Genomic DNA, 10,817 nt, shown 5'->3' with positions numbered 1-10,817 from the left:
CTACCCTTGACATTTCTGCATTTGCTCCAGTGTTTCTGGAAGGTCCTTATTGAGGGTCTCAGGAAGGAAGATGTTAGCCACAGATGAGCCGATAGTGAGACTTCCCATGAGAATGTATGGTAGATACTTGCTGTAAGCGCCTGTGAACACACACAAATACAATGTAACCATTGGGTGATGTATAAACATTTCCAGAGGGCACGGTATATACTCACACCCACAAATGGGTCCTGACCAAATGTTTGGGAAACAGCGGCTTAGGTAGACTTTTATTGTTCAATTCTGTGGTACAATATAACGTAAAGTATGAGCAGTGACTATACTACTGTATACAGCCTGGTATACTGTACCTCTTCAGTGGCTCCAATACAAGTCTCGGGTGTTCCATACGGCACAATACATACCCAAATAGAGGATGTACGGAGCTGTGATGCCACCTATACGGGCAGCTGCACCACAAACACCGATGCCCATGTTCCTGATCACAGTGGGGTAGATTTCTGCCGAGTACATGTACACAGTGCTGAAGGCCATGGTGAAGCCAAACTTCCCAATCATTTCCATAGCCACAGCAATTCCACGATGGGCTGCAGTGGAGAGATTTAATTCCGAAATTAGATAGAGACCATTGGACAAGATGTGACACCCACTTTGTACGATTTTTTGCCGGTGTGTGAAGGTAAAAGTGACACCAATAATGAGCATGGGATTGATGGCTTTAAATGTTATTTAGGTAATTAACTTGTGGAAGCAACAATTTTAGTGAAATTTAGTTTTATTTCCCTGTGGGAAAGCAATAAAAAACATTGTTCTCTGGCGTGTGTTTGCGTTATAACTACATAAATAACTTTTATACTAAAACATTTTTGTCATGTTTGTCATGTAAAACTGCACTGAAAGCAGAACAGGGATTGTATGTGAAAGATGAAGGCGGATGGGAATGTGTAGTGATAACTTTGATACTGTATGAGATGGACAGCCGAACGCATCAGCAGATGCGATCTCCCCCCAATCCAAGCCCTGTACAACGAACGCTGTGTCAAAAAAGCCCAGGGAATCATCAAAGATTTACACCATCCCAACCACAGTCTGTTCAAGATGTTGCCGCATGGAACAAAGCTACTAGCAACAGACTGCTAAAAAGCTTCTTTCCACAAACAATCAGGCACATGAACAATCTGTCAAAGATGAGAACGGTCCAGGGCAAAAAGAACCTTGATCCTTGATTCTGTTTGAGGGTGCGTATTACCTTGAACTTAGAGGCCTAGTCAGGACAAATATGTGGCTGATTATGTTTTTATTAGCAATGGCAATAATTTATACAAGATAAGTTAAAAGGTTATATACAGCCATCATGCAGATAAACACAATTGATGCTTTTGTGAGATTAGGTGAAGTGGGTTTCATGTAACACAAAATTAGACTCACTTTTGGGGACAATTTGGATAAGCAGAAGAAAAACTCCTCCGGTGAAGCAGAATGATGACAGCATTATTCTCCTGGGACATCTCTTCAAAAGCCATGTAGTTGCAATATAACCAGGGGCCTCAATGGCGGCTGATAAGAAGCAATTTAAGAAGGGATCTCCACTTAGGTTAGAAGTGTTCAAGCTCAGTCCAAAGTAGCCCAAGTTAATTGCCACCCTTGAGAATAAAAATAAATATTAAAAAGTTAATTGCATTAGTTGTTTGTTGATTAATTAAATATTAATTCAGTTTTTGCACAATATCTTTGAATATTTAAGAATGCAGATATTTGTTAATGTTAAACCTCCTCTAATCAGAATATCTGTGAATGTTAAACCTTCTCTGTAATCAGAAAGATGAGACTCACCATAAAAACATACTCAACAGTGTGATGCAGCTTATGTTTCTGGATTTTAGAATATCAAGGAAGGTGTATTGTTTTGGTGTCAGGGAAACCTCTTTCTATAAAGTAGTGCAAACAAGACATTTAACAGGATTAGTGTCGTCATTGAAAAATAAGGTAAGATTTCATGGGACTCTTACACTAACAAGCATAATGGACCTTACCTCTGCCTCTTTAAAGATGACCAGTGGTGCTTCAACCTTGTTTTTCCTGGCTGCATACCTCAGTATGGCGTCAGCCTCCCTTGTTCTGCCCTGAGTGAACAGCCACCGAGGAGACTCTGGGAGCAACCTGCACAAAAATGTGTTACTGGGTGTTGACTTTATCAGCTATAACAGGAGTTCTGGGCTGTGCCTGTGTGAAATGGTACAATGCATTGCAACACAATGTGAGCTTGTAGATTGACTATTTTTGAGTTTGGGAAATATTTAACCTATTCACTTTATTCCCTGCCTTCTCCAGGGCGCCGTTGTATTTTTCTCTGTGTGCTGCTTCATTACTTGCGCCAGCAGAGCACGAAAGTACTGCGTTCGACTGCGTATGTACGTACTGTATGTATGTATGTCGGTGTCTGCCCATGTTTAAGCCTGTAACCCAATCGGGGAACAGCATTCCTGGCAACGTCATCATTAACAGCCAATTCAGCATTCCTGGGCACATAAGTAGGCCATTATTGGCATACTTGTGCACAAGACGCAAGTTGGCACCTCGACAGAGTTCAATATCTTTTCAGCCCTCCCTAGCAGCCGTGGCCCGTCAATAGAGGGCGCTAGTGCGCCGCACCACCTCTCCCAAACCTATTTCTTCCTTGAATAAATATGACATTAAAATATATTCTATATATATTTTAAATGATCAAACCAACAAGGAAAATATGATGTAGTTAATGACTGTATAATATGCCATTAAATGTGATAAAAAACACTCTGCGTTGTCTACGTAATGCTCTCTGCGCAGAAATCTTTACCATTGACTACCATTGACTTGCAATTTCTACCATTGACTTCAGTTTCTAATATGTGTAGCTCACTCTTCAATGCAAGTGAATGGGACTTTCTTGAGCGCAGGTTTGCATCGACCAGTGCATAGATATACATACACATAGAACTGCACTGACTGCTGCTGCTCATTCCAACTGGTGAGCTTCACTTCTATGCCTGTGATGTCTATCCTGAGTTATGCTGAGTTGTTTCGACGCACAACGGCAGTGATGTCATTACGTGCGCATCCCGCATCAAAAACTCATTCAAGTCGCCCAGGGACTCATTCATGTCATGGTCCTGGGGTTCCGGGGATGCGACTCCATTGGAGTCCATGTTAAAATAATTTACCGGGTCGCGGTAAAAGAAAAACATTTTAAAATTCCACAGACACCACCATTGTTCATGGGTGAAAGCATCCTACTTTACCCTACGTTAACACAAATAAAATCCACGTAGAAAGTCTTAAACAGGCGATAGAAACGTCAATGTTTTGATTCCACCAACGTCCGACGCCATTTTGCGCGCCCAAATTCATTAGGGGCACATGTTTTAGTAGTTTTAGTAGTTCTAAGTTCAAACATTAGCCAAATTGTAAAATAAATATAAGAAACAGGCAAACACCTGTGGGTCCCGGGACCCATTACATTGAAAACCTAGTAACATCACTGCAACGGTATCAGCGATTTACAAGCCCACAACTGGGCTTGCAGATCGGCGATGTTCGACCTGCGATACCGTCGTCACGTCGAAGTATAAATCAAACTCGCAACACAACTCGCTGACTTCTGAACCGATTTACAGGCGGTTTGGTTCGTATGATACATGATTAAGAATGCTGGCTTTGCTACCAAAATGCTTATGTAGATTCTAAAAATAATACAGCCTAAATTATAAAACAAAACGTTTTTTTTTTTTTTTCTTTTTTTTGCCTGTTATTCTAGTGAAAGGATAATATTAATAATCATATAATACAGCAGCATTTTATCATTAGCCTTAGCCTATATTACAAAAAGGTGTAATAGCCTACTTAATCATAATGTTTGCTAATGCCATTAGTTATGTCTGTCTTTCACAAATAATGACTACTACTAGGGCAGTGCCTATCAAAATAAACTAGTGTCATACATGTTATTGTTGGCTTAATTTTCTGGTGTAGCCACTGTTCCCTAGCAAGGAATTGAAGGAATGCCCAAAAGAAGCAACTGCATTCAGCCAATGAGAACACAGGGAGGGTGACTCTTGCCATAAAGAATGTTGCTATGATTCACAATTAAGCATCTAGCTTTTTACATCTATGCTCCCCACATGAAACTCAATGATATGTGACCATGCACACAGTGGGCATGGCCAGGAACTTACCACCACAATGGGATGTAAGCAACAGACACTAAGGAGAGAATGATAAGAAGAGTCCTCCATGCCCTCATGCCAAATGCAATCGCGGGCAGGAACATGTACCCAATGCAGCAGAAGAGAAAGGACCCCAGGGTTGCAAAGAGCACACGCATAGAATTACTCAGCACCTCTGCCCCTGTGGAAGACAATATAATCAAGACTGAATGATGAGGAATCACACTTCACCTCAAGTACTGTATAGTTAACCCTTAAATCCTGTTTGGGTCATTTTGAACCGTTTTACATTTTCATTTGAAATCCACCTGAAACTCACCGGCCTTAAAGATTCTTCTGTGATGAACATGTAAAATTTACAAAATATACATTGTTCTTTTACTTCTACTCCACTACAGTACATCTCAGAGGCAAATATTATACTTTTACTCCACTACAATTATTTGAAAACCTTAGTTACTAGTTACTTACAGTACATCTCAGAGGAAGGAGGTAGATTTTGATTATTGTTATAAAACATTTCTGCCCTATTCATTTCTGTCATGTCTCACAATACGTTGCATTTTTATACATTTTATGTGGGACATTCTGTATAATGAGTACTTTCTACTTTTGGTACGTTAAGTACATTGTGGTGCCAATACGCAAATTTTGAATTATGGACTTTTACTAGCAACAGAGTATTTCTACATTGCAGTATTGATACTTTTATTTAAGTCAAACATTAAGTACTTTTTCCACCACTGCTCATAGCATAAGAACAGTCAGTAATGTGAAATATGCAGGTGATTGGGTGAATTAGATGAGGGAATTAGAAGAGGGACTGAGGAATATTTTACTTGTACTTACCAAGTACATATGTGGAGACGCATATGGATATCTGGGAGGCTCCAACAAGAAAATGGACGACACAGAACATCATCCATGAGTTGGAGAAGGCCAGAAGCAGGCCAAATAAACAATGAAATCCAATTGAGAAGAAGACAATCTTTTTCCTCCCAAACCTACATGGAACAGAAATAATTGTTGACATTTTCGACTGGAACTGTGGACATGTCTGGTGTAATTTCAACACGTTGTGTCAAAAATAGGGACCCCAACAAACTTCTTAATGGAATATGAAATTAAATAAAAAATAAACTAGAAGCAGTGCTCTTCCAAGCTGCATTCATGATTTAAGTGATTTTGTTCAAAATGGACCAATCCTGCAAACTTTGGAAGCCAATCTTAGCCAATTAGGATGGAATATGAAATATCGGACAGATCTGTCTTGATCTCATGACTATAGAGATACGGTGTAGTGATTTGCATGATTTTTGGATAAAATCTCAAGGAATAATAGAAAAAATGTGTTTTACATAAGTCGGCCTCCTGGTGGCACTATAAAAGGCAGATATGAAAAAAGCAGGGCAAAGGTTTTTCCTTGGCCTTTCCTTGGCACCGGAGATTAGCTGGTAACGGACGGACGGACGCACGGACGGACAGGGGCGAAAACATACTCTCCCCCATGCCTTCGGCTGGTGAAGACAATAAAAAAGGTTATTTCATCACAGGATTATAGCAATGGTGGTGACATCATGAATGCAGGAATAGGCGATGCCATCTTTAAGCATTTGCGGGCCAGCTTCTATCACACACTTTGTTTTAGGATTACACCGCCAGGGGGTGGTGTTGTGCGGTCTGGTTTTTTACCAGTCTACTGCATTGCCACCTTCTGTAATGCAAATCCATTATAAGTAGATGGAGCTGTCATGGACAAAGATTGTTCCTGTTTGTAGCAAAAAAAGTTTACAGAATTTTGTTCTTTGCATCAAAATAATATTTTCTTGAAGCACCACTCTAATACTCAGGCAATGTAATATCGTGGAAAACATCTTGTAAGGCACTACAGCATACATGGGCAACTGGCGGCCCGGGGGCCACATGCGGCCCCCACCTTCACTTAATGCGGCCCGCTGGTTAATACCAGAATACCGATATATAATTGATTTCAGCTGTTACAATTCCAATAATGCGGCCCGCTGGTTAATACCAGAATACTGATATATAATTGATTTCAGCTGTTACAATTCCAAACATGACCTGCTTTAATTCCGTCAGTCTATATTAGTAGCTTAATGACTAGTATAGTAGTATTAAAATGTATTTTTTTAATGTCCAATTTATTCGTATTTAGGTTCATAAAGTTAACATGAGTATATAACTAAATGTGTTTGAAATTAAATCAAAATGTTACATTTTAGGATTCCAATTAAAAAATAACCAAAAATAATTCAGGATTCCAATTCAAAAGAAGCAAAAATAGCCGATCTACAAAACGCATCGCAGCGCGATGCGTTCTTTTGAATGAGATACTAGAATGGCAAAGCAATATGCAATGTGGCCCTCTGGAGTGAAGATGGAAATATAGTGGCCCTCGCCATCATCAAAGTTGCCCACCCCTGCACTACAGCAATACAAGAACCTGTGTTTTAGGCGATTTTCTATTAAAAAAGATTACAAAAACACATACCTGTCAGACAACTGTCCAGAGATTAAGGACCCACACAGGAAGCCAACAAATAGAGCTGAGGTCGCTACCGGAACCATCCACTGATTGTCACACACAAGGTCCCACTGTGAGGAGAGATCATTCTGGTGATTCATTCACACAAGAAAAAAGAAAGACAGCTGGATAGGAGAGGAGGGGGAAAAGGAACCCAGATGATTTGATCTCCTCTACCAACAATTCCTTATGCAAGTAGTGAACACATGCCCCCCCCCCACACACACACACACACACACACACACACAGAGAGAGAGAGAGACCTGTACGTCTACAAACTCACAGCACATCACTGGTTGTACATTGGCTATTCAGTCAGTCAGTCAGTCAGTCTGTCCGTCACACGTCACGTTACACTTTTGCCCTACTCATATATCTCCGCCACCGTTGCCCCTATCCATGCCAAACTTTGCACACACACTCCTTGGCCGATTTTTGCTAAACACATTTTTGAACACTGCTCCTACAGATTTTGGCCTAAAATCACAAAAGCAGTACACACAGTATCTCTAGTCATGTCATCAACATTTCCCATCTTCTCTCCTGATTGGCTAAGAATGCCTTCTAAAGTTTGTGTATGCGATGTGACCGTCACTTATCTCCCGATTAGGGAGTCTTACTGGTTGTATATCGGCTATTTTCCCTATACGCAACATTGGCACAGCTAACCTCTAAAACATCATAACTATTCTTTTGTGAGAAGGAAATGTGTCTACACAATGTCGATTTCTCATACTTAATCATGATACTATACTTGCGGGGGACATTTGGCCTCCACAAGTATAGTAATACAAGTACACACGCACGCACGCACGCACGCACACACACACACACACACACACACAGTCAGTCAGCAAATATCCAATAACCACACACCATTCAAGGGTACAAGTAACAACGCCTTCGCCATATTTGGTGACTACCGATAGTAGAACACACACACACACACACACACACACACACACACACACACACACACACACACACACACACACACACACACACACACACACACACACACACACACACACACACAGACAGACGAAAATCGTTCAGTTTTCATAAAGCGTGAAACTTGTACTGTTTGGGGCCCTGAACTTTTTCAGATATGGAGCCTTCGCCAAAAACAAATAATGTATTTTGCATCATTAGATTCCTCACTCCTGAACCAAACATATGATAATACAGAATAGGTGAGGTCTAAACCTATGTTGTCATGGTCACTGATTACTATATCATGTACAACATCAACAATAGTCGGGTGTTTTTTTTTCATAAAATTATGAAACTTGGTACACTTGCACAGTTTTGGGCCTGTAACATTTTCAGCACATGCGCACACTGACCTCAGTGACTATGGTGGAGTGGAAGACGTCTTGGCTGTAGCTCCATCCGTCCACACAGCTCTCCTGTCTCAGTTCAGTGAGGTTCACATCGTGACCGGGGACGTAGCCCAGAGCAGACAGGTTCCTGACCTCATCCAGTCTGTAGCGCTGGCATCGGCTCTGCTCTTCCTGGCCGTTCACCACCTCTATGGGAATGATGGCCTTCCTCCACGCCGCACTCAGGTTGGCCTCGGGAATGAAACAGTGGTGTTTTGGTGTGGCGGCAATGAATACACTATTGAAACCATTGAGTCCTGGGGCCAGGAAAACAGTATTTACAAGGAAAAACATCCTCCAGAAATAAGGGCCAGTTTGCCCCAGGAAGGCTGTGGCATCATCGTATTCTCCCATTTGTTAACGAAAAAGCTCTTGGATGAAAAAGAAAAACTCAATCTAGAACCGAACAAACCTCTGTAATCCTCCCAGATGCCAGACTTTGCTGAGAACCTTCCAGGTACGGTATGGCATAGGTTATGTGTTCCACCTTCAAAACCAATGAAAGTTATGCCAATGACAGTTATGCTTCCTTCCCCCACTGCAGGGCAAAGTTAGTCATTAGAAGTGAGTGAGCAAACCCACCTCATTGTCCTGCTTTGACCAAAGTACAGTCAGTGCCTGAGTCAGCAGGACCACCTGTGGGACGGAGTCAAGACTTCAGGGTGATGGCAGTGGAGGTTGCAGTATAATAATAGAGGTCCCCCCTTTTGGAATGAATGGAGGGCAATTTCTGAGAATCTTTCTCGTTGATGTGGAATGTGGCGATATTCAGAAAAACCCTTCAACAAGTTACCACAATAGCTCATAAGAAAGCTCTGTAACATATTTCTCATGATCTGCAAGCTCAAGATGTATTGTGAACATTAAGCATTTGAACACAATAAAAAGTATTATTTGAGATGTTCCTTTTAGGCAGGGTGTTTAAGTGTACTTGTACTGTACTACATTTTCCTATGACAACAGGTATAATGGGGTTTGCATTAAAGGGTGGGACATTCATTCCCTATTTACATCGTTCCCGAGTTGGCCAGGTTGCCGACTAGACGCTCGGGTGGGCTCGGGCGGCCAAGCTTCTAGTAATAATAATTCAAAGATTTTTGTTAAAAATTGAAAGCTCTATATTACAAAAAAAATTGTATTGGATTGAAATAAAGCCGAACATGATCGGGATAGGCACAGAATGAGCTAATTGGCCTCTGATTGGCCTGCCAGAGCTGCAATTGAGCGGCTTTTCAGCTTTGGCACTTTGGCACTTTGGCAAAGTGCCAAGCGGAATCGCTTATCTGATAAGAACTGATAAGACTTCTTATGTGTCGGGTAAACAAACGATTCTGCCCTGGCATCGAAAAGACTATAGACCCAATTAATTTTACTGTAATGTTATGTTACAGTTTTACAGTGTAAGAGTTTAATTAATATGTACAGTATACAGTAGGTGCAGTTATACAAGGCTCATGTAACAGTATCCTCAACAGATCCTCTTTTTTCGTGGAACTTTACTCTAGGAACACAGATGTTTATGTCGAATCCTATGATGATCCCTGCAGCAGAGAAACTGGTAGTTGATTATGAGCTGATATCATAAACACTAGGAAGCAACGAGCTACAAAAGTATGAGAAGTTCTGTGGGTCTTTCTCGGAAAGTAGTTGAGGTCCAGGCAGGCTTCAATGATGTCCCAAAAGCTTTATTGACAGGCAGAGTTGAGAAGTTACAGCATTCTGAGGCTCCGATGCCCTCAGTCCACACCACCAGATCCACACCACAGCATCCCACCAGCTCTCCCACTCGTCCACCCACACCGGCTCCTCTCCCCACTAGCACCCCAAAGATCTCTCCAACACATGCATTTATACATTAAAAGGGACCTCCCATCTTCTCCTGTGGGTTCTCGCCCCCATGGCCCTCTTCTCCCATTGGTCTATGAGGGACCCTAAAACACCTTAGTGCAGCCCCCCTGCAGCCCCCTGCTCCCCAGGAGAGGAGACTAATCTGTTAAGTCAACTCTTAAGAAATAACTATTGCCTAAATTGAAGTTCTAACACAAATAATGGTACAGTTATGTCTTCATATAAGATTCACCCAGAAAGAATAAACCTTAAATTAACATTTGGGTAGTTGTATGTCAGCCAGCTGTTGTCCACCACTGTCATCTGACATCTGAGCCACCCATCAGGTGGTCTCTTTAATGCCACAGGACATGGCAGATAGAGGGACACAGATAAGCTGTGTGTGCTTATCTCCACATCTCACCAACTTACTTGATTATTTAGTTAAGGCCCAATCACACTGAGCAGATCCCGGGGCCGATTCATCCCGATCAGATTTCGGGATGACCCCCCGGGAAAATCGTTCGGTCGGCCCCGGACTCGGTCTTGGGTTTGTACGGTACCCCGACACGATCGTATTATGTTAATGGTATTTTTATGGCCCCGGGACTCGTCGGAAGCTCTTCCGAGAATATTAAACTTGCTTGATATTCTCGGGTCATCGGGTACAAATCCTTTACAATTATTGTCGTCTGAATGAGCACACGGGATTGCTTCAGTATATATCAAACCAGCTGTCTCTCTTCTGCCTTTTAGTAGTGGACACTGGCGTTCTTTTTTCTCTCTCTCTCTTTTTTTTTTGCTGCGCAGATTTGGCTAGGGCAGTGTATGCTATTCTATCACCTCACAAAAGCCTTTCCC

At 41.7% G+C, this 10,817-nt stretch overlaps 1 protein-coding gene across 1 annotated transcript; it reads right to left on the bottom strand.

Annotated features, from left to right (window-relative positions):
- On the bottom strand, positions 1 to 8,483 carry LOC308306637 (solute carrier family 22 member 4-like; the record flags this gene model as incomplete). Its single annotated transcript, XM_080751678.1, has 9 exons — positions 1 to 140; positions 405 to 587; positions 1,429 to 1,643; positions 1,834 to 1,919; positions 2,034 to 2,160; positions 4,212 to 4,383; positions 5,052 to 5,206; positions 6,715 to 6,818; positions 8,094 to 8,483. 9 exons carry the CDS (start codon positions 8,481 to 8,483, stop codon positions 1 to 3), a joined length of 1,572 nt encoding a protein of 523 aa, XP_080607804.1.
- Between the last annotated feature and the right edge of the window lie 2,334 nt (positions 8,484 to 10,817).

The sequence above is a fragment of the Nannobrachium achirus genome, assembly GCF_963921795.1.
Source record: "Nannobrachium achirus genome assembly, chromosome: 21".
In the NCBI taxonomy this organism is placed as follows: domain Eukaryota; kingdom Metazoa; phylum Chordata; class Actinopteri; order Myctophiformes; family Myctophidae; genus Nannobrachium; species Nannobrachium achirus.
The sequence above is the reverse complement of the archived record's forward strand: the minus strand, read 5'-3'. Positions and strand labels throughout refer to the sequence as shown.